The 24,948-nt window shown below is 42.6% G+C and overlaps 1 protein-coding gene across 1 annotated transcript in view; it reads right to left on the bottom strand.

Moving 5' to 3' along the window:
* Positions 1 to 3,717: 3,717 nt before the first annotated feature.
* The window catches only part of si:dkey-219c10.4 (high affinity cGMP-specific 3',5'-cyclic phosphodiesterase 9A), a 63,641-nt gene continuing 42,410 nt past the window's right edge, over positions 3,718 to 24,948 (bottom strand). Inside the window, exons 8-14 of the mRNA XM_028808308.2 lie at positions 23,271 to 23,393; positions 19,181 to 19,273; positions 18,032 to 18,099; positions 16,066 to 16,168; positions 12,691 to 12,795; positions 10,048 to 10,194; positions 3,718 to 4,165 (exon numbers count right to left, since the gene is read on the bottom strand). Of these exons, the coding sequence (XP_028664141.1) occupies positions 3,914 to 4,165; positions 10,048 to 10,194; positions 12,691 to 12,795; positions 16,066 to 16,168; positions 18,032 to 18,099; positions 19,181 to 19,273; positions 23,271 to 23,393 (891 nt within the window). The 3' untranslated portion in view covers positions 3,718 to 3,913. The remainder of the gene's footprint in view (positions 4,166 to 10,047; positions 10,195 to 12,690; positions 12,796 to 16,065; positions 16,169 to 18,031; positions 18,100 to 19,180; positions 19,274 to 23,270; positions 23,394 to 24,948) is intronic.

The raw sequence follows: 24,948 nt of genomic DNA, 5'->3' as shown, positions 1-24,948 counted from the left end.
TATTTGTTTCCTATTTTTTGTCATTACAGCTTTAGCATCAACTTCAATTTTAGTTACTTTTAATCGCAGTGAGTTTGATACGTCCAATTTATTTCGGTATTTAGTTTTAATGCTGATCATAGCCGAAAATCCGGCCTCACATAGATATGAGGTACTGAAGGGGAGGAGGACTTTTATAGCTTCATCAAACAGACAAGGATGGTTCCCAGCAACTGAGAGCCAGAATTTCGTTAACTGCTTGCGATTGAAGCTGTTTTTCAGTGACGTATCTTCTGATAAATCAATGAGTTCTTCACTTGCTTTTGTTGACATACTACTTGGTAGGCGGTCTTGAAAGGGGTTACAAATCCAATTCAACGAGTCGAGCTTTTTCATCTCTTCCCCGAAATAGGCATCAAAGTTATTTTTTAACAATGATAAATGAGTGGAAATTGCAGACAGTACGTTCGTCTTTGGCTGCACTTGGTTTTCTATAATAAAAGTTTCAAGAGTTTCAGAACAATCATACTTGCCATCCTCAATACAACTTCTCCACAACATAAGCTTTTTCATAAACGCCCGAATTCTATCGTGGACTGCAAAAATGTCTGATTCGTTTGAACCTTGCAAATATAAATTGAGTTCGTTTAATTTCGAAAAAATATCCGCCAAGTATGTGAGCTTGAGAATGAATTCTTTGTCCAGTAGAGATTCAATATATTCAGTTTTTCCTTCCAAGTAAATTGTAACTTCATTGCGTAAATCCACTAATCATGTCAGTACTTTCCCCTGGATAACCAACGTACCTCCGTATGCAGAAGAAGAGATGTATGAAGACTACCCATTTCTTCACACAGCTTTTGAAATAAACGTGCTTGTAAGGGTTTTGTTTTAATATAATTTACAATTTTCACAGCTGTATTTAGTACTGTTTTGAAATCATTAGGTAATGCTTTTGAAACCAGTGCTTCTCTGTGAAGGCTACAGTGTGTCCACAAAGCACAGGGGCTTTGTTTAAGAACTCTTGTAACGACACTGCTATTTTTCCCGCACATAGCCCGCGCACCGTCAGTGCATACAGTATACCGAAACAGTTCTTCCACTGTAAACCTTTCTCTTTTATATAGGAATCAATTACATTGAAAATTTCCTCGGCCGTTCCGCGACTAATTGGCTTGCAGAACAAGATATCTTCATGCGCGTCGTTTTGCCATATATAACGCACAAAAACAAGTAGTTGAGGTAGGCCTTGCACGTCAGTAGACTCATCTAGTTGTAGCGTATAATATTTACTACAAACTACCCTCCGGATTAATTCGTCCTCTGCCCATTCAGCCATTTCGTCGATTCGTCGTGCAACAGTATTATTGGACAGTGGTATGCGCTCGATTTCCTTTACTTCTTTTTCTCCAAACATCGCTCCAACAGCATCTTTAATCGATGGTAACACTAAATCTTCGCCAATGGTATGAGGCTTTCCTGCTCTGGCGATCCTTAAGCTAATGAGGTACGAGGCATATACAGCATTTTCATTAATATTAATGAAATGTGAAACAATATTTTTTGAAGATTTCATATCCAACAATTTTCTTTGAAAAAAATCTACTGGCTTATTCGTAAAATGGGAATGCTTCGTTTCTATATGACGCGTCAACTTACTTGGGCGCATACTTTCGTTCGCTAATATTTCGTAGCAAATCACGCATTGAGGACGCGGATCCATCGTATCATGATTCCAAGTGAATCCTAGTTTTAGATATTCAGGGTCATATTTTCTTACAACTTTCCGTCGTTTCGAGTCATGCGAACTCGTTGAGGGAGCTTGGAAGTCAGCCTCAGTGCCACTTTTGTCATTTATAAGAACATCTTCTGTCTTTTCATCACAATCAACCGGCGGCGGCGATGTAGTTTTTGCTATCCGTTTCAACCACTTTTCCATTATTATATTCAAACGTTGATAATTGTTTTTAAAAAGATTATAAGGGCGTACGCTAACGAACACAACACAAGGCGATAAAGAATGTCACAAAAACAAAAGACGTCCGGCTGTTAGCCCGATCGGTCGGAATATCGTCTTATGTTTCAGGGCCCACTCAATATTCGCTCGGTCACGACCCATAGTTTGGGAAATGCTGCTCTGGTTCATTTTTATTTATTTTTTTAATCTCTCTCCATTGTCATATTGAGATTTATTGATGGGTTTATTGATATGGAGAATTGTTTGGCTGTAATAAGGATGCTCTGTTTGCAGTAGTAAATATCAGAAACTCTACTGCATCTTACAGTACGCCACATTTTTGCTAATGGACATCACAGTAGCACTGTTAGAACGCTACAATATTCAGGTAGCCTTAAGTGAGTGCCATGTGATGTCAGAGGTGCGACACTTTAACTAGTTGTCATCGCGACTCTGAAAACATCCATGATTACGGATAGAGTAAACAAAACTCTGTTCATAGTAGTGTGGAATCTGAAAAGATTATTTGAGGATGACGAGTCACAAGTAGTGCTTTTTATGTTTAATTTCTTGGTTAACATTTCAAGCCTAGGAGATCGTCTGGTGTGGACCGTTTGCTCTGATTTGTCTGTCTATCTGCTGGTCACTAAATAAGTTAGCAGTGGTGCAACAAGCAGGGACAACACACATCTCAAAAATATCACTTAGTGAAGGTTCTCATGCCATCGTTATGCCTTTCCCAACACCATGAGGTCCTGTGCCATTATCAAGCACCACTGGCGACTTAGGCATAAGGCTGACATTCTACACATACTGGTGATCCAAACTCTTAGTTTAAGTTATTTGTGTTTTGTGATTTATTGTACAGTAATTATTACACTAGCTGACTAGCAAAGCCGGAGAAAAGTCAAAACCTAAAAAGAATCAAAACCCGACAGATCTACCACACTACGACCAAAGCCAAAACCAGAGTGAAAGTTTAAATACAAGCGGGAGTCGAAAAACAGAAAAAAACTTTTGAAATTTGAGTCTTGGAAACAACAGAACGATCGATAAAATGGATTTTAGTATCAACTGAGGAATTATACAAAAGGCTGACCTTTAAACCCATTGCACGATGAACATTGAGATTGTGACCTCCAAACCATGCCCCTAACTTTAGGTGGACAAAAGAGCGATGTGTACAGAAACCAGAATGGTGTCTGAAACGATTCAGAATAAATATTCCTAGTTTGAACCTCACCATATTTCTCATTCTAACACCAAATTTGGATTAGTGGACAAAGAAAACTCCTAAACTCACTCTGTGGGGTGCATTGAAAATTGTCCCCCAGATGAAAACACCACCACTTCCCTACCACTCCGATCCTGGACAACCTCCGCGGCCTCCACTCTGACAACTGTCCTCGAATTACCAAGGAGGAAAAGATTTGTTGATCGCGCTCGAATCATCTAACGATCTGATGCTCTGGTGATCGCTTGTGCCACGCTTTGACAATCACACTCGATTCGCCATGGTGGACCTCTCCACTCCACCCGCTCTGACAGTCACGCTAAAGTCATGGAGGGGGGACTCACCGCTCTCCCAATGGAGTGCAAACACACAGGCATGTGAATGACTGGGTCGTGACACCACAAAGATCGGGAACGAAACACTGCCCATGAAGATAAACGTGTAAGTGATTCACATGTGGTCACTTCCTGACTCTAATGTTGCTTCACTGTCGTGTCATTTTTGCCAATTTTTCAGTACAATTTCTGATTTACATTCATACGGTCGTACATGGTCAGAGTCGTTACTGTTCAGCTACAGAGGAGGGCCGGGGCCGTCAGCATTGCTTTTCTTCAGTCTGTCTGCTATCTTGTCGATTTTATTCCCTCTCTGCAAGCCTGGACCTTCCCACTGAACACAGATGGACAGATATTTATTATCCAGTAGCAACAGTCAGCTGAATCCGCTTCCCAAAACGGCACCTTTTACTTCTTAAACGGGTCACACAAGGAAGGCCCCAAAAGCTTTGGAGTGGTCAAGGATCCCATCTTCATAGGGTGACCACCGGTAGACCTCATTGGCTGAGGTGCAGCCGTATTCTTATATTTCAGTGAGTCGTTCTCCTTCGCTTTTGCTGCTTTATCACACTGGACTCTGTTTTGCTTTTCCTTCTCCAAAGCTTTTTCCATCGCCGTGTAATAATCCAAGGCTTTCCGAACAGGATCAATGATATGTTGCTGGAGGACAATAAAAAGGATAAAGAAAGGTAAGAAATGTGACACCACGTAAGACAGAAATGTGCTGATAGTATGAGGTGATTGTATTTAGAAATTAAATATGGTGTACCGCAGAGCTCAGTACTCTAACCGTTACACGCCTAAGCTGGGAACATCCATCCATCCATTTTCCAAAAAACTGAATCCAAACACAGGGGTCTGCTGGAGCCAATCCCAGCCAACACAGGGCACAAGGCAGGAAACAAACCCGGGCAGAGTGCCAACCCACCGCAGGACACACACAAACACACCCAGCACACACTAGGACCAATTTAGAATCACCAATCCACCTAACCTGCATGTCTTTGGACTGTGGGAGGAAACCCACGCAGACACGGGGAGAACATGCAAACTCCACACAGGGAGGACCCGGGAAGTGAACCCAGGTCTCCTAACTACGAGGCAGCAGCGCTACCACTGCGCCACCGTGCCGCCCGCAAGCTGGGAACACTTTTCAGAAAATATCATATTCACCCAGATGTGTTAGGGTTGGTGGACTATCAAGATAGTGATAGCGGTCAGTGATCAATTTGGTAACAGTTTGTCGTGGAATACAGAAAAAGAGAAACGTTCTTTATTGGGGGAATAATACAGGTGGAAATAAGACCCTGTCGCCTTTGAACTCTGCTGGTCCAGTTAGTTTTACTAAATCGGCCCACAACTCAAAAAAGTTATCTTTGGCACCAGCATGTCTTTTATGGCAGACATTACAACACTGTTTAAAATATGTTATTCCAACCTAAAAATATTGAAAAATGAAGACAGTTCTAAATATAAAGGATACTGAGAAATGACAGTTGTTTCAAGTAGGGTTGACTACTGACTGATGTGAGTTTCCTGCCACAATGTGCCAGAAGGAGGTCAAGCCTTGCTGAGGCCTTGTGTTCAAAATGGCTTCTCCCTAAAATGTTAAGCTGGCTTAAGCGCTTGTAATCGTCATCATCGTGATGGTATAAGTAGTGGCCATTTTGATTTTCTTCATTGTCGTACAGTAGAACCTCTGGTCACAAATGTTTCCGAACACGTACAAATCGGGTTATGATCAAAAAGTCTGCCAAAATGTTCCATCTGTTCACGACCACACGCTCTGGTGGTGAACAAAAACACGGCAGCCAGTTTCCCTACGCGCGTTTGTACACGCCAATGATTTGCCATTCTCCGTTTCCCATTTTCCTTTGCTTGTGTATAAAGGGCCTAACAAAGCAGCTGATGTTGCAAAAGGAGTTACAGTGTTAACCACGCAGTGCTGGAAGAGGTGGAAAAACTGTTGCTGGTCTGGTTGAACGAGAAGCAACTTGCAGGGGATAGCGTAAGCGAGGTGATCATATGCAAGAGAGCCAAGGAAGATTCATGGCGATTTGCTGAAAAAAAAATCCTTCTTCGAGTGGAGAAGGTGAGGAATTTAAAGCCAGTAGAAGATGGTTTGAAACGTTTCGCAAGAGAAGTGGCATTTAATTTTTTTTCCTGTGCTTAAAACTCATAAAAAAAAGTGTTTACAGCGAGCGGTTCATAAGGGTCTAGCGCCAACTCTTACAATGTTAGTTTTCTCTGTTGTTCAAGGTTTTTACATTTAGTTTATTATTACACTGTGCATTCTATGGTATAATTAACTATTTTTGTGCTTAAAAATATATATATATATTTACATAAAGTTTTTACGGTCTGGAACAGATTAATTGTATTTACATACTATTTTATGGGGAAATTACGTTCAGGTCGCAACCAAATCGGGTCACGTCCAGAGTTTTGAAACGAATTACGGTCGTGACCAGAGGTACCAATGTATTTGTTGGATATCAGAAAGTCTTTAAAAGAATGTTTCCTCGTTCATTCACATTAATACTGTTGTTCATTTAGTTTATTGTTTTTTTGTCAAAGTACCTTTTGCTATGTTTGTGGTCAGTGACGTGTGGTGAGGTTCATGGCTGGTGACTCCTTCAGAGTATATCAAATATATGAACCCCAAAAGAGTCGCTTATTCACTATTCAACTGGCAGCCTGCACATGGACTACTGGTTATGTTTCATATCTCATCAGAATCCTTCACACACACACATACACTACTGTAGGTTGGCTAAGAAAGAACGTGACATTTAGCGCAGTGAGCGGAGAGAGCGGAGAAAGCACATTTGCTCCATGTGTTATAAATTTGCCGTTGCGATTCCTCAATTCAAACTCATTCAATACAAATGAAAGTATAGAGTGGTGTAGAAAAAAAAGGGTTTCAATTTGGACGTTAATAAAAAGAGTTATTTTTTTAAAGCTTTTAATTCTGATGCTTTAATCAATTTTAATACAGATGGAACAACAAAAGGACAACGAGAAATATAAAAGAATATTTTATCTAAGGTCAAAATTTCGTTTTTAAATATTGGGTTGTTTTTTTTTTTTTAATCTGATCCAATTTTTTATAAAATTGAAAACCGTTTATGGTCTTACCTTTATTTGTAAATGACGTCCATGTGCCTATCTTTCTGTGCGAAAATCTCTGTCACGTTCTTGTAAAAGTCCCTCCTTATTTTCCTTTAGTTTTAAAAGTCTTAATTTTCCATTTTGGCAGTCAGTCAGAACAAAAAAAAAAAAATAAACGGCCCGCTGCAGTGCACTTGACTTTCTGATGTCGCTAACTTATCGCCGTCTCTGCGTAGAAGAACAGCAGCAACGAGCATCTGTTGGGCTCACATGTGCCCCCTTCAGGGTGGCACGGTAATGTCTGCCTCATCCTGTGCCTTCTCACTGCGGTTTTATGTCTGATCAGCAAGACTAAATATGTGACACACATTCATTAAAGATATTAGCCAGACTTTGAAGAGTCAGGGTGTATAATAAACGTGTCTGCAAACATTATATTGGTGACATGCTGAAAGACAGCGACAGGCACGCGCCAATTGCAGCCATCAACCCGGTGTGTGACGGAGAACGCAGTCCGAGGTGAGGTGAGGCTCGTCGATGCCACACCTCGTGTTTCTATCCCATACTTGAACAGGAAATGCACAAATTCAACAATTTTGACTATATAAATTATCAAAATTATTGGAATCATACAGAAAACAAATTAATAGCACTGACCAGTGGATACATTTATGTTATCATAATTTAGTTTTTTCACTTTTCGTAATGACAGGTGAGAGTCTGCCTCACCTGCCTGCCCTGACCGCACGTCCCCGTTTGTTGAGTTTTGTGGGTGGTCACCCAAGAGGCCCATCACACAATAAAGGATGAACAAAACCCACAGTCCCTTGCTGTTCATTGAATGAGTTAGGTGGATGGTGAGTTCTCCTGTGTTTTTTGCTAATTGCAGATTGTCTCGATTTTCCCTTTCAAATCTCATATTGGGACTATGATTGTTATTTGAATTTCCTATTTTGTGGGCATTGCCTTCTGTGTCTTTTGTGCTCTTGTGCAATCTAAGTAATTTAATTTATAAAGATTCCATGTTTGCCCTTTCAATTACCAGCTGGGGTCTGACAGTTTTCCTCCCTCTATTGGCCATTTTTGAGACTCTGTTTGTTAAAGAACCACTAGGTTGGAACAGTGACTACGTTTTAGCTTTCTCCCGAATGCCTAGTGGGGCCTGGGTAGACTCGTGACCTGCAACCCCTGAAGATTTTGTCTGGGTGTTTTTTTTCTTTTTTCTGTCCTCCTTGGCCATCAGACATTACTTTTATTCTATGTTAATTAGTATTGCCTAATTTTATTTTTATATACAGTGCATCCGGAAAGTATTCCCAGCGCTTCATCACTTTTTCCACCTTTTGTTATGTTACAGCCTTATTCCAAAATGGATTAAATTCATTTTTTTCCTCAGAATTCTACACACAACACCCCATAATGACAACATGAAAAAAGTTTACTTGAGGTTTTTGTAAATTTATTAAAAATAAAAAAACTGAGACATCCCATGTCCATAAGTATTCACAGCCTTTGCTCAATACTTTGTCGATGCACCTTTGGCAGCAATCAATAGCGCAGAGTGGGTGTCAGCCGCCCGGGGCGGAGGAAAATTCCGCCGCCCCCTTATTTAGGTATGGTTCAAATTTTTACAAGATATTATTATTATTTATTGTGAAATTTTGCCGCCCCCTAAAAGTGCCGCCCGGGACGGGCCGCCCCTGCCGCCCCCACTACGCTACGCCACTGGCAGCAATTCCAGCCTCAAGTCTTGTTGAATATGATGCCACAAGCTTGGCACACCTATCCTTGGCCAGTTTCACCCATTCCTCTTTGCAGCACCTCTCAAGCTCCATCAGGTTGGATGGGAAGCGTTGGTGCACAGCCATTTTAAGATCTCTCCAGAGATGTTCAATCAGATTCAAGTCTGGGCTTTGGCTGGGCCACTCAAGGACATTCACAGAGTTGTCCTGAAGCCACTCCTTTGATATCTTGGCTGTGTGCTTAGGGTCGTTGTCCTGCTGAAAGATGAACCGTCGCCCCAGTCTGAGGTCAAGAGCGCTCTGGAGCAGGTTTTCATCCAGGATGTCTCTGTACATTGCTGCAGTCATCTTTCTCTTTATCCTGACTAGTCTCCCAGTCCCCACAGCATGATGCTGCCACCACCATGCTTCACTGTAGGGATGGTATTGGCCTGGTGATGAGCGGTGCCTGGTTTCCTCCAAACGTGACACCTGGCATTCACACCAAAGAGTTCAATCTTTGTCTCATCAGACCAGAGAATTTTCTTTCTCATGGTCTGAGAGTCCTTCAGGTACCTTTTGGCAAACCCCAGGCAGACTGCCATGTGCCTTTTACTAAGCAGTTGCTTCCGTCTGGCCACTCTACCATACAGGCCTGATTGGTGGATTGCTGCAGAGATGGTTGTCCTTCTAGAAGGTTCTCCTCTCTCCACAGAGGACCTCTGGAGCTCTGACAGAGTGACCATCAGGTTCTTGGTCACCTCCCTGACTAAGACCCTTCTCCCCCGATTGCTCAGTTTAGATGGCCGGCCAGCTCTAGGAAGAGTCCTGGTGGTTTCAAACTTCTTCCACTTACGGATGATGGAGGCCACTGTGCTCACTGGGACCTTCAAAGCAGCAGAAATTTTTCTGTAACCTTCCCCAGATTTGTGCCTCGAGACAATCCTGTCTTGGAGGTCTACAGACAATTCCTTTGACTTCATGCTTGGTTTGTGCTCTGACATGAACTGTCAACTGTGGGACCTTCTATAGACAGGTGTGTGCCTTTCCAAATCATGTCCAGTCAACTGAATTTACCACAGGTGGACTCCAATGAAGCTGCAGAAACATCTCAAGGATGATCAGGGGAAACAACAGGCACCTGAGCTCAATTTTGAGCTTCATGGCAAAGGCTGTGAATACTTATGTACATGGGATTTCTCAGTTTTTTTATTTTTAATAAATTTGCAAAAACCTCAAGTAAACTTTTTTCACGTTGTCATTATGGGGTGTTGTGTGTAGAACTCTGAGGAAAAAAATGAATTTAATCCATTTTGGAATAAGGCTGTAAGATAACAAAAGGTGGAAAAAGTGATGAAGCACTGGGCATACTTTCTGTATGCACTGTATATATATTTTTTTCTTCCTGTAAAACAGTTTGAGCTCCATCATTTGTATGAAAACGTGCTATAGAAATAAATGTTGTTGTTCTCACTTGTGGTTTTGACATATTGGGTTTTGTTGTATTTCAGAGCTCTTGTAGTATGCCCTGTGCATTTCACTTTCTGCTCCACTCCCCCCCTTAGTCTGTACCCCTTAACACTTTCTAAGGAGACTAATAAACTGTTTCCTCCCACTTTGAGTTCTCCTAAATGGTCCATGAACACCTGTAAAGGGCCCCATTTTTTCACCACACCCAATTCCACCTCCCAACATTGACTGTCTTCTTACCTCAAGATCTGGAAAAAGGCTTGCAAGCTCAATAAACAGAGGCAGCAGTACAAAGCGGATGAATCCAGTTTGAGAAGATGGCTTAGTCACTTTATCTCTGTCCATGAAGGGGGACACGGGAAGGCCTTCCAGTTTCTCCAGATCACTCTGGAAAAGAAATGATTGGACATGTCTGAAACTAAGCACTTTACACAATACAATTTATTTTTGTAAAGCCCAAAATCACACAAGAGGTGCCGCAATGGGCTTTAACGGGCCCTGCCTCTTCACAGCCTCCCAGCCTTGACTCTCTAAGACCACGGTTTTCAAACTTTTTTGAACAAGTACCACTCCGCGAGGACCAGTAAACTGAAGTACCACTGTCAATGAATCGTTAATTTACGCCCGTGTTGTTTTGAAGAAAAAGTCACTATAATCACTATAATGACTATAATTATGACGTTAAAGTGATATTAAACTAATTAAGGAAATGGGTGCCCGCGCTAATAAAAGCCGGCTTGGAGTCTTCCACGCATTTACAGTAGTATACTTATACTATATATGATTATATGCAACATATTGGCATTCTAGCAATATTGATTCGTGGAAAATAAAGGACCACACGAGTACCACTTGGCATGACTTGAAATACCACCAGTGGTACGCGTACCACAGTTTGAAAACCGTGTCTCTAAGAAGACAAGAAAAAACTCCCAAAAAAACCCTTGTAGGGAAATAAATGGAAGAAACCTCCGGAAAGGCAGTTTATGACTGCATGGTAGTGTGAGTCTTCTATTTTTATCGTATACTGTTTAAATCACATTTCTATACACTTTTTATTTAGCCCTTTTCTGCAGTGACCACCCACCCACAGCCACGTTACAATGAGCTACATTGATTTCTTTGACTTTTCCATGTATTTCCGACTTCTGTCCTCAGACTGATGGTGATGAATGATCTTGCAGTGGACATTTTTTATTTTATCAGTTAAGAGAGTATTCAAGTCTTATTCTCATGAGTTTACACCCTGGCCCCCCCTTATCACCTCTGCCCCCTTCAGCATCCCAGGCACCTTCCTCCACAATTGCTCTTCTCTGCCCCCATGTGGTCCAGTTTCTGTCTCTACAGTCCTTTTCATCTCCATTTCTTTGTCCGCTCAAGTCCTGCTCCTCCATTTTTTCTTCTCTTTCCTTACTATCATTTGCTCTCCCGCAGCAGAAGCTTCTTATGACTGTTTCTATTGTAGCAAATCTTTCACCTGTACTTTAACAAATTTCACTTGCTGACTCCAAATCTGAAAACTGTTTTCGCCCAGCATGTCCCATTTTTTAGTTATGATGTTCCAGGTCTTGGACAACTAGGGTGACTGGACAGTAAAGGCAACGTGTTTCAGCATTTAAGAGATAAGTTTGGTCTCGAGAAAAGTGAATCCAAAATGAAGGAAGGTGTTTTTGTTGGCCCTGAAATCTGTGAACTGATGCTTGACGAGGAGTTCAAAAGGAAACTGAAGCCCACTGAATCAGCACCCTCGTTCGTGCGGGTTGTCCAGAATTTTCTTGACAGTCACAGAGCAGAGAACAATGGTGAGCTTGTGGAGAACCTGCTGAAAGCGTATCAGTTTACGGGAGCCCGAATGTCACTGAAGATGTCATTTTTTATATTCTCATCTCAACTTTTTTCCACCAAATCTGGGCGATGTCAGAGATGAGCATGAGGAGAGATTTCATCAAGATATAAAGGTGATGGAAACCGATATCGGGGAAAATTTACTCCGAGCATGATGGGTGACTACTGTTGGTTCTTGCAAAGAAAAATGGATGTGCAGTACAAGTGCAAAAGTGAGGGCTTCCAACATTTTTGGGCAGGCTGACCTCACTTTTATATTGATGTAACTTGACATAAATATACTTTAATGTCTTCTGGTCTGTTTTCAGAATAAACACATCAAAACAATTTGTCCAAACTCCAGACATCGTGTTGATAAATTATATTGAAGTGTCAAAACGACAATGATGTGTATTTCAAAAACCTGACGTGCTATAGCTTAATTCCGACTTCATATATGAAATCAGTGTGAAAAACTTAATAGAGAGCTGCTCTGAAGTTCCCAGAAGCAAACAAAAAATATATTTTTGTAGACCAGTGCATCGTAATTTCATACTGCGCCATCTTCATCTGTATGGTTTACCAATTGAGTATCATTTATATGTTGAAATGTTTGTGTTTTTCAAGGCTCACAGTCTATTGTTCTAAACGTTTGTGATTTTGTTGGAAGTACCAATACAACAAGTATAGGTTTAATTTTATCGAACATTTACATTTTTATTCCTATGAGTGCTTGTGTAGGTGGAGGCCCCAGTGCACTGCTTTCTCCAGGGGCCTTTAATGCTGTTAAGACGGCCCTGACATTACAAAATGATCTGGCATTACCCAGTTAAGAATCTACACACGTTCAACCAAGTGCACCCGCCAAGGCATCTCAGAGTCTTCCCTCGTAACTTTCACTCCTCTAGTTTTCTTCTTGCTCCTTCATTCAAATGCAGGTGCCTGATCGAGAAAGTGGATGGCAGATTGTCCCACCTTCTCTTTCTCTCCCAAATCTGACCATCCTACCCTGCCTTAGGCCTGGCAACATGTGATGTTTGTAGACGAGACGTCACTCACCTGGTTAAAAAACTCCTGGAGTAGACAGTCGAGCCAAGGTTCAGCAACATCCATGGGCCGGGCCTCATTGGAGATGTCACTCACTTTTATCATTGTCATCATCAGCTGTGAAATTCAATACAGGACATAGCCAGTTGGTAGACCATCCATAATGACCCACCGACATCTGACAAATTTTAGCAAAACAATTTCCTCTTGTGGGTGGCACGGTGGTGCAGTGGGTAGCGCTGCTGCCTCGCAGTTAGGAGACCCATCTGGGTTCGTGTCCCAGGTCCTCCCAGCGTGGAGTTTGCATGTTCTCCCCGTGTCTGCGTGGGTTTCCTCCCACAGTCCAAAGACATGCAGGTTAGGTGCATTGGCGATCATAAATTATCCCTAGTGTGTGTGTGTGTGTGCCCTGCGGTGGGCTGGCGCCCTGCCCAGGGTTTGTTCCTGCCTTGCGCCCTGTGTTGGCTGGGATTGGCTCCAGCAGACCCCCGTGACCCTGTAGTTAGGATATAGCGGGTTGGACGATGTCTGACTAACTGACTGAATTTCTTCTTGTAAAGTGTGGACTGAATGTGACACTTCTGCAGGCCTTCAGGTGGGATCTTTGAATTTCTGCAGTGTCCCTGGTTGGGTTCAGCTTTTATATTTTAATGTAATGTTTTAATATTTTAATGTGTTACCCCCCCCACTCCCTTATTTATCTCGGGCTCACATTCTTTTTATTGTTTGTGTTCTGCCAGAACGAGTGAGGCAGAAAATAATTTAGAATGTGACCAAAAGATAAGACATCAACCAGAGAAAAGGCAAAGATTTGTAAACCGGCAAGTCAAACACACAGCCATCAAGCCAAAAATCAGCACTTTAAATCGTAATCAATATTTTGTTTGTCAAGAACACAATCTAAAGAATAACACGCCATCCTCTTTGCTTTCATTCCGGAAATACAGATAACGAAGAAGTACATCATGGGACTTGTACCCCGTCTTGCTGATGATCTCACTGATGAAATGTATCCGGTGCATTTGCTTAGAAACTCGGCAGCAACGACTCACACAATGACCGTGCCTGAGATAAAGAAAATGGAGCAGAATAAAGAAATACACAAAAAAAATGATAAAGCTGTTAAAATAAAAGTATACATGATTCAAAACTTATTGTGAGCCAGAAAAAAACTCACCAAAATACAATAGAAAAGGCAAAAAAAAAGTGCAGCCATGTCAAAACAGGGGGAACTTTTGCCCCTCACTAATCTGTGTGACCCTCCAAGCCTGAGTTCTGTTCCACATGTTGCCCTCCTTGGCTGGACCCTCCTTTTGTGGCTCGTTTGATTGGCTCTTTTATTTATTTATTTATTTATTTATTACCTTTTGCTTCATTTATTTCATGGAGTGAGAAGCCAAGCAAAATGACCCCTTTTACTGGCTACCTAAAAAGGTTACAATATGCAGGCTTTCAAGGCGACTCAGGCCCCTTCTTCAGGCCAGATGGAATCAATGACATCAATTACAAGCAATTACATCCATTCATCCATCCATTTTCCAACCCGCTGAATCCGAACACAGGGTCACGGGGGTCTGCTGGAGCCAATCCCAGCCAACACAGGGCACAAGGCAGGAAACAATCCTGGGCAGGGTGCCAACCCACCGCAGGACACACACAAACACACCCACACACCAAGCACACACTAGGGCCAATTTAGAATCGCCAATCCACCTAACCTGCATGTCTTTGGACAGTGGGAGGAAACCGGAGCGCCCGGAGGAAACCCACGCAGACACGGGGAGAACATGCAAACTCCACGCAGGGAGGACCCGGGAAGCGAACCCGGGTCCCCAGGTCTCCCAACTGCGAGGCAGCAGCGCTACCCACTGCGCCACCGTGCTGCCCCAAGCAATTACAATTGCAAATAATTACAATTACAAAGCAGTGACGTCAATTACAAAACAATTACAAATCCAAAGCAATTACATGGTTCCATCTCGCCTGAAGAAGGGTCCGGAGTCGCCTCGAAAGCCTGCATATTGTAACCTTCATCATTTAGGACTGCTAGGCAAGCATTAGAAGACAAGACAGGGACAACTGCGAAATGGGCATTTCTGTGTGACATTGGATCTTCTTTGCCTTGTTTGGAATAACATGATTCACCAAAGTGGGGACCTGCACATGGAGAAAGGGTATAAAACCTTGGAACATTGACCGGCACACCTTTGAAGCCGACGGAACAGATGAGAGATTCCGTCATCCGATCCGGAAAATCCTTCCAACGCAGCAACAAAAATGGCAGCCTCTACACAAGGTCTTGTCATGGCTTCCTCGTCTGTTATGCCATGTAAACCGTCATTAAAGAAAGCAAAGTTATTTCTCCTATGTGATTTCTTATTGCCGTATCACTAAGGGAGGGGTATCGCCTTTTAATATTACATCTACCATAGTTTCGGGTTATGTAACACGCCGCAATTACAAAAAGAACTTATCCCAACCAGGGAGCTAGCGCCCCTTGCTGGATTCAGTGCCTCTCAGTGTTCTGTCTAAAGAGAGAGACCAATGACAGAAGTTAAAAATAAGCAGAAGATGCAGTAGACAGGAACTGGACCAAGGTCAAAACAAGGAATCTTTTGTCAAAGCCCAAAACACAAATCGAAAATTCAGATTCTTAAGTGGTGATGCCAGGGATGAAAACAAAATGGCATCACAGTAAAAGTTTAAAAAAATATTCAGCTTTGGTGGGATGCAAACAGACGCCGGGCCTCTGTGCTTCAAAACGCCATAGCAGATATATAGCATGATAGTTCAGAACAATCGCTAGAATGTGCGCAAACAAATGACAAATATCAGCAATCATAATACCAGTTGGTATGCAGACTATTAAGGAGATACTAAAATGGTTTAGAGGATTGGAATCTTGCCAACATTCAGTTACAGTATACAGTATGTAAAAAGGATCTGATCAATCAAACTAACCATAGGGCAGTAAATTTGTCCATCCATTCATTATCCAACACGCTATATCCTAACACAGGGTCATGGGGGTCTGCTGGAGCCAATCCCAGCCAACACAGGATGCAAGGCAGAAAACAAACCCCGGGCAGGGCGCCAGCCCACAAACACACCAAGCACAATTTCGGATCGCCAATACACCTAACCTGCATGTCTTTGGACTGTGGGAGGAAACCCACGCAAACACAGGGAGAACATGCAAACTTCACGCAGGGAAGTGAACCCAGGTCTCCTAACTGTGAGGCAACAGCACTACCCACGGTGCCACCGTCCCGCCCCAGTAAATTTGTACCACTGGTAAATGAGTGGATGCCGTTATTAAGGGAAAGATGAAGTGCCACCATTTTGGGGTTTTGTTGTCATGTGTGGTGACACATTGCGAGCACTTACGACATCTTTGTGGTCCTTGTTGCTGAAGTCAAATGCAGGCAGGAGACTCTTAAACTGGTTTAGAATTTCGTTGTGTCGAGCCATGTCCGTAGCGAGGATGCACCTGGAATGATGGAAGAAACAAATGTGAGTGGACTCCATAACCTCTGCAAAGGTGCCATAATGTAGCATGTAGAGAGCATTCTCACACGTGAGTAATTCACTTCAGGGTTATGGGAGGTGAGGCCAGGAGCATGGACACAAGGCAGGAGCCAGTGCTGGATGGAGCCCCGAATCACACACACAATCCGACTCACACCAGAACTAGTTAATCTGGAGGAAAACTCCCACATGGAGAACTTGCAAACAACTGGGCACAGGACCTGCGAGGCACAAATGCTAATCACTGTACCACCATAAGATTTTTTTTTTAATAATAATTGTTTTGTGAATTTTGCAGTTGCAGTTCACAAGTAAAAGACAATAGAAACTCATTAAGCCAAAAGTGCAGACTGCATTATGAAAACTGTGAGCATCAGAGGTCTGTTGGAAAATTCTAGTGGGACATCACAGTACTGGGAGAGCCTTGAGAGGGGGAGCGAGAGAGAGAGAGAGAGAGAGAGAGAGAGAGAGACTGTCAAAAGGGGTGGAGCCTGAAAGGGAGAGAAAGAGAGAGAATGTCAAAAGGGGTGGAGCTTGACAGAGAGAGAGACTGTCAAAAGGGGTGGAGCCTGAAAGTGAGAGAGAGAGAGAGAGAGAGAGAGACTACCAAAAGGGGTGGAGCCTGAAAGGGAGAGAAAGAGAGAGAATGTCAAAAGGGGTGGAGCTTGACAGAGAGAGAGACTGTCAAAAGGGGTGGAGCCTGAAAGTGAGAGAGAGAGAAAGAGAGAGAGAGACTACCAAAAGGGGTGGAGCCTGAAAGGGAGAGAAAGAGAGAGAGAGAGAGACTGTCAAAAGGGGTGGAGCCTGAGAGGGAAAGAGAGAGACTGTCAAAAGGGGTGGAGCCTGAAAGGGAGAGAAAGAGAGAGACTGTCAAAAGGGGTGGAGCCTGAGAGGGAGAGAGAGAGAGAGAGAGACTGTCAAAAGGGGTGGAGCCTGAAAGGGAGAGAAAGAGAGAGAGAGACTGTCAAAAGGGGTGGAGCCTAAGAGAGAGAGAGAGAGACTACCAAAAGGGTGGAGCCTGAAAGGGAGAGAAAGAGAGAGAGAGAATGTCAAAAGGGGTGGAGCTTGAGAGAGAGAGAGAGGGAGAGAGAGAGAGAGACTGTCAAAAGGGGTGGAGCCTGAAAGGGAGAGAAAGAGAGAGAGACTATCAAAAGGGGTGGAGCCTGAAAGAGAGAGAGAGAAAGAGAGAGAGAGAGACTGTCAAAAGGGGTGGAGCCTGAGAGAGAGAGAGAGAGACTGTCAAAAGGGGTGGAACCTGAAAGGGAGAGAAAGAGAGAGACTATCAAAAGGGGTGGAGCCTGAAAGAGAGAGAGAGAGAGAGAGACTGTCAAAAGGGGTGGAGCCTAAGAGAGAGAGAGAGAGAGAGACTACCAAAAGGGTGGAGCCTGAAAGGGAGAGAGAGAGAGAGAGAGAGACTGTCAAAAGGGGTGGAGCCTGAAAGGGAGAGAAAGAGAGAGAGAGAGACTGTCAAAAGGGGTGGAGCCTAAGAGAGAGAGAGAGAGAGAGAGACTACCAAAAGGGTGGAACCTGAAAGGAAGAGAAAGAGAGAGAGAATGTCAAAAGGGGTGGAGCCTGAGAGGGAGAGAGAGAGAATGTCAAAAGGGATGGAGCCTGAGAAGGAGAGAGAGAGTCTGCCAGTAGAAGTGGAGCCCAGGAGATGTTAACAGAAGGGGCGGAGCCTGAGAGACACTGTCAGAAAGGGTGGAGGGAGTCAGAGAGGGTTAAGAAGTTAGGAGAATTTTTGATGAGTGTGTAAAAGTGACTGAAAACCCCATCCTTCTAAAAAAATGTAAGGAGTTCAAAAATTTAAACCAAGGTAACTTACTTGATCATTCCTTCTCTGATCCTTTTGAACTGTTCGCTTGTTAGATTTCGGAAAATATTGTTTTCTGGCTGTGAATTACATGTGAAGTCCTAATTAAATTTTGTTTTAGCAGCAGATTGACTGACATCCCATACAGGGTATGTCCCTGCCTTGCACTTCATGTTATTGGGATAGGCTCCGGCTCCCCTTGTCCCTACAATTAGATTATGTGGATTGAGTACATGAATGGATGGCAGCGGTTTCCGTAGAACATTAAAAACATTAAAAAATCTATCTGTTTAAGTTGAAGTTAAATGACCCATTTAATTGGCTAACTAAAAAGATTACAATATGCAACCTTTTGAGGCAACTCAGGCCCCTTCTTACATCTTACATCTTGCCTGAAGAAAAGGCCTGAAGAAGAGACCTAAGTTGCCTTGAAAGCCTGTATATTGTAATCTTTTTAGTTAGCTAATAAAAGAGGTCATCTTGCTTGACTTGTCACTATACCCATAATGGCTAACACGGTGCAACACCCTAATACCAGGACAACAGAGAAAGAAAGATGGTGGGGAGAGGTGTTGCGTTCAAGAAGCCTCCTCCAGTCCATCTATTTCCTTTGTTCCCCTAACACACTCCTAAGGAGCCAATGCCTATCACAACAGCTTTAGAAACAAGGGTGGAACCAGTCCTGGATGGGATTCACATTCACACACACATGCAAATCAAAGTCACCTGTTAACCTGACATGCACATTTTGGGGATGAAGGAGAAAATCAAAGTCACATAGGCACTAGGAGAACATGCAAATAGCACACAAGGACCAGAATGGGACCTGAACTCAGATCTCTGGATTAGTGACGTATCAGTATTAACACCTGTGCCACTACACTCACAATGACGACACAAAACAAAGTAAATACTAAAATATAAAGGTCATGCAGACAAGCAAGCGATTTGATAAATGGAAAGGGTCATTCCTGTAGAGATAACGCCATCTCCGTGTGAGCAGAACATCACAGATGACATTCTGTACCCACAGCAGTCGTGCATATGTTGTGTTGCCCTTTTGAAGCCGTCAGAATTCTGCTTTAGCACATGTCAGCATATCCAGCCAGACTCCAACGGACCACCTAAAGGGGCCAGACGCCAGATACTGCACCACAGTACCTTTTCCAGAATCTCGAAGGCCACAGCGCAGTGATGGTTTTCTAACGGAGAGATGTCATTGTATCTGAGGGCCAGTTCAGTCCGAGCGTTGATCTGCAGTACAAAGACACGACACAAGGATATTTAATAAAAGTCTGAAAGGAGAGCAGCCGTAATCGATGGACGTCACTTTAACAAAAGATCCAGAAGCGGAGACTCCAATGCGTCTGTTCACGTGACAGCTCACGTAGTAAGGTGGTGATCGGTGCTTTATGATATGCGAATGTACATATCGATACACACCTCAACATAATCGTGCTAACGACACTGGAGTGCTTCCACATTTCTCTAACTTTACAGAGAGGTTATTCCATTGTAGTCTACAGAGCACCTCTTTCACGTGACCGATGCATTCTTTCAAATCCTTAGAAATTATAAATATATCGTCAATATCTACTAACGCTTAACAGTAGATGCCCAGGATGTGTCTAAAAATTTCATTTGGAAAGTCTTGAAATGTTGCCAGTGCATTAGCTGACCCAAATGGCGTTCCAAGGAATTTATAATGTCCTGATGTATTAAGTGCCATCTTATGCCCCTTTCTAATTTTTATTCAATTAGAAGCACTGCAGAGACCTCATTTTGTGAAAATGATGGATGCCAAAACCTGATTGAAAATTGAAGAGATTAGGGACACAAGATGACTGTTTTAATTGTTATTTTATTTAGTTCCCTGTAGTCCCCACAGGGGCAAAGACCCCCCCTTCGTTTTTATGCAAATCATGCTGCACCAGTAAAGCCAGTAGAATGTCTCATGAATGCATTTCTTAGATTCTGTTGAATATACGCATCTAAAACTTTAGACTCTGAGAGTTTGAAAGGGCACACTTCTTGCCCCTAGACAAGCGGAAACCAGGTAACAAATTAATAGTCGGTCAGTTGAAGGCCCTCTCAGAGGCTTTTCATTCATTGAATGTCCACTGAAATTCTTGGCAGTCGTCCGGTAACAAGTCAGTGGTGCTGCACACAATGACTGGAGGGTTTGGTTTCTTATTGCACTGCGTAAAACACACAGATCCCCGACTAACAATCTGCCCCAATGTGTTTCTTATGCCATAATAACCCAAAATAATAAAATAATTTGGGAATTAATGCAGTTCATAACGAGCAGTGCCTGAAGTGGAGACACATAAGCGCCGCTACTCCGTCTGATTTCTGAGTAGTGTGGGTGGCGGGCAGCGGCCTTTTGTAGTTTCGAGCACAAACATAAACGTGTATTTGATAGGAGAGCAGAGCTGGGGGTATCATCATGTATACTGGTACGCTAATAAACTGTACTGGAACAGAACAACCAATGGCGGTACACAGTTATGAAAAATGGAAAAGTGCCAGAACTCTGTTATCGATGCATAATGGGCCCAGTTCAAGCCCTGGTAATGAAAAATGCGAGTTGTTCACAAGGAAGAATTCTCATTTTTATTAATAAAGGTGTCCTGGAGACTTCAAGAACACCCGATCCAATAGGGGTGCCATTAAGGCAGGATCTATTGTAGGCACGGAGCTGGACAGTCTGACATCTGTGGCAGAGCGACGGGCGCTGAGCAGACTCCTGTCAATCATGGAGAATCCACCGCATCCACTGAACAGGATCATCTCCAGACAGAGGAGCAGCTTCAGTGACAGACTGCTGTCACCGTCCTGCTCATTGACAGACTGAGAAGACCCCACACTATGTGACTCTTCAATACCACCTGGGGGGGTAAACGTTAACATTATATAAAGTTATTATCTGTCTGTATACCTGCATTGTTATCACTCTTTAATTTAATATTGTTATTATCAGTATGCTGCTGCTGGAGTATGGGAATTATTAATAAAGTATCTATCTATCTATCTATCTATCTATCTATCTATCTATCTATCTATCTATCTATCTATCTATCTATCTATCTATCTATCTATCTATCTATCTATCTTGACAACTACGCTATCTATCTATCTATCTATCTATCTATCTATCTATCTATCTATCTATCTATCTATCTATCTATCTATCTATCTATCTATCTATCTATCTATCTATCTATCTTGACAACTATGCTATCTATCTATCTATCTATCTATCTATCTATCTATCTATCTATCTATCTATCTATCTATCTATCTATCTATCTATCTATCTATCTATCTATCCTGACAATTACGCTATCTATCTATCTATCTATCTATCTATCTATCTATCTATCTATCTATCTATCTATCTATCTATCTATCTATCTATCTATCTATCTATCTATCTATCTATCTATCTATTAACCTGTACAACCTTAGGGTTTAATTGTTAAAGGAACAATACGGTTATTTCATTTTTTTAGTCATTGGGCAATAATACAATTCTGGTAACTATACTTTATGAACTGGGAGCGTACGACAAGTTGTATGCAAACACGGGGTGTCATGAAGCTGATCACACACCACAGCAAAAAGAGTGAAGGCCTCAACTGTTCTAGCATCCATAAGCAGGCCTCACCTCAAAAGGTAGGCTTTATCATACACAGGCTCAAACATGGGGCAAAGTATTTTAAAGTTTAAAAATCTCAGAGTTATTCAAAAATACTATTCAAAGGAGAGGGTGACAGTGAAACCCTGGTCTTTAAGGCACAAAACAGTCCCTTTATTGTTCAAAAATAATGAAAATAAGTGTACCTAAAAAGGCAAACCTAAAGCAATCAATCCAGTCACAAAATCCAGCAATACTGTGGTGTAAACTCCACAAATCACAAAAGGTACAGAAAGCTTTACTGTTGCTTAAGGGTGGGCACTTGAGACAGGAGTGCAAGGCCCAGTGGGACATGTGATGTATTTGTCACTTGTTTGTCACTTTAATCCTCCATATACTGTATTTTCCCCTTCCTTGTGTCATGAAGGAGTTAATCAACATCTTTTTTATTATATTTCTGTGGGGCTTTTTGGGGTCATCCTACTAGTGCCTGACCCCCACCCCCAAGAGTACACATGGGTTTGGATAACTCTTTAACTCTTTAAGGGCGGATGTTGACTTCTGTCGACACACGGGGTTGAGGGCAGATGTCAACTAAAGTCGACCTTCATGGGTAGAGGACTCGCCATTATGTTATAGGTAGACCCTCTTTACTTGGAGGAATGACTTGACATCAGATCCCCGCGTGTGCGTGAGTAGCATGGAGTAAACAATATCTAGAATGGCATCAACATCTGATGAGACAGTGAAGTGAATGCACAAAGCAAAATACTCACTGGACGAAAATTTGCATATATTTTATTATTTTGAATTGGACTCTTGTGGTATAGTGGGTCCTCCGCCCCTAATTTTAACCTTTATTTTAACAGAATTATTTATTATGGATTTTATCTCCACGTTTCAGTGATTTTATGGATTTGTTTTTTTTTAACACTGCACAATGGACACTTTTGCTTTTACTTTTGTTTTGGATTGTCTTTATTATAATAAAAGCACCTGACCATTTTACACCATACCCTGGCGTCAATGAGATATGTCCTTATTTGTCAGCTCATCTCGGTCATAACTAATCGTCGGTGTTGTTTCAGCAGACTCCCATGAGGGAGGAGGGAGTCTGTAGGGGACCGGCATCGTCACAATTTGGTGGCAGCGGTGCGAACTTGTCAGACCCCAATTTGGGTGCAAGTGATCTGGAGAATCGAGATCTAAAACAAAAGTGAGGCACCGGCATCAGCTGATCCGCCACTGCTGGCCTTGCCCCTGTGCAGCCGCTGCCGCAGCAGCCAGAGACCTCTAACACACGGCGCCAGGGCACTGCATGCAGCAACAGATGTTTTATGTTGATTTATGTGAGAAACGATTGCTTTCTGTGCTTTTCAGTGAGAAGTCAAGTAAAATGACACCTTTTATTGGCTAACTAAAAAAGATTACAATATGTAAGCTTTTGAGGCAACTCAGGCCCCTTCTTCAGGCGAGATGTCATCAAAATATTCAACCCTGGGAGAAAAGGAAAAAAAATCAGCCCAAAAAGAGTTCAGTTAAAATTGACCATGCATGCCATGTCCTCGTCCCATAAGCCTCTGAGCTTGTCCACCATACGGCTTTGCTCACCTGATACGCATTGTTGTATCCTGTGTGATCCAAGTCATGGCAGATGGCTGACGTCAGCATAATCAGAAGATCAATATCATCGATTTTGCTCTGAAGCTCTGTTAGCCAAATCAGACCATACATCTACGAGACATGGCAAGCACAAAGGTTAGAAGACGAGTTCCTAAAGGCTTGGCATGTGTCTTGAATGCTACTGATGTTTGAGGCTCTCCTGCTTTGCCTGTCTTTGCTACAACTAACTGCCACTTCAGTGGACAACCTTCTTGTCGTGTTAAATACTTCCTCCCATTTTTGTCTTCTCTCTGCCTTTTATCATTTTCTTCCACATTTTGATATTCATCAGATACTCTCCAGCATTTTGTGTCCATGCACCTAATGAAAGATACCATACGAGACATTCAAATGTCCTTTCCTCTCCTGCCCTTTAGGTCTGTTCTTCACATATATGTCTATAAAGACATATGCTTAGCCTCTGTGGAGGACTCTGTGCTAACGCTGTCTCCGCTGCCTTCTGCTGTCACTCACGTCTGAGGTCAGTACATTGGCAGACCCCATCCGGTGGCTCTGCCACTTACCTTCAGTTTGGTTTTGATACATCGTGACGTCATGTCACACTCATTTGATTAATATGCCACCTTGTGACAGAGCTTGTTTTGAAAAGTGCCCCACAAAAACAGGTGAGCTGTGCCTTTTGTAAGGACTTACACTCAGCCTATGAGCCGCAGGGGTTCATGCCACTAACCTCATGGGTTCAAATGCTGTGTCCTTGTCAACTTTTCCCTGTGTTTGTGTGGGTCTTACTCTACTTCTTCTCATGGATCCCAAAAGATGTGCCAGTCAGACTAATTGGCAGCCCTGATCGGGCAACAGTGTGGGCAGAGTCATGCAATGCCATTGTCCACCCACGGCCCAGTGCCAGCAAAGCCCCCATCCCTGACAATCTACAGTTCTTCTTCACACACACATACATAAAAAGCAGTGCAGTCTTTGGCTTGAAAACTAGTGGGGCGCCATACCCACATTTTCTTATACCCTTTGGAATGACCTGGTTTTCTGGATTAATGCATCATGAAATGTGATCTGATCTTCATCTAATTCACAAGTACAGACAAACACAAAATGCATATGCTATTAACACACAAAAAATATAAAATTATAGGATCAGGAGATGCGATGCAGTCAAAAAAATACGAACAGGGATCGAAATAAAAAAGAAAAAAGATCTTTCGCCAATCCAGAAATGTAAGATAAGAAACAATAAGTGCTGAATACTGAGGACAAGAAAGTCACAGGGAATGGCATGTAAAGTATTTTGTATCCAAATGTAAATCAACGAGAATCATCCGAGATGGAACTCATAGGTCCCAATAATGATGGCGCGCAACACACAATCACGCGGAATTCTGGGAAAGTTGCCTAAGCAACGGCTGGTGCTTCTATGACAACACAGCGGCGGTGGTGGACAACCCAAAATGGAGTCACAGAAGGACGATAAAATTGTAAAGGAGAGAAACTAACATCAAAATCAGAATCTCTAGGTGTAAAAATCTCCAGCGTAGCCACCAATATCTCCAAAAAATACAAAGGGAAAGGCACAAAAACTGACGTGTCTGAATGTCTAACCTGAACTGTCCAGCTTAGTGACAGAGCTAGCTTGAAGGTCACCACTCATAGTAAA

Source organism: Erpetoichthys calabaricus, chromosome 8 (genome assembly GCF_900747795.2).
Source record: "Erpetoichthys calabaricus chromosome 8, fErpCal1.3, whole genome shotgun sequence".
Lineage (NCBI taxonomy): Eukaryota > Metazoa > Chordata > Cladistia > Polypteriformes > Polypteridae > Erpetoichthys > Erpetoichthys calabaricus.
The sequence above is the reverse complement of the archived record's forward strand: the minus strand, read 5'-3'. Positions and strand labels throughout refer to the sequence as shown.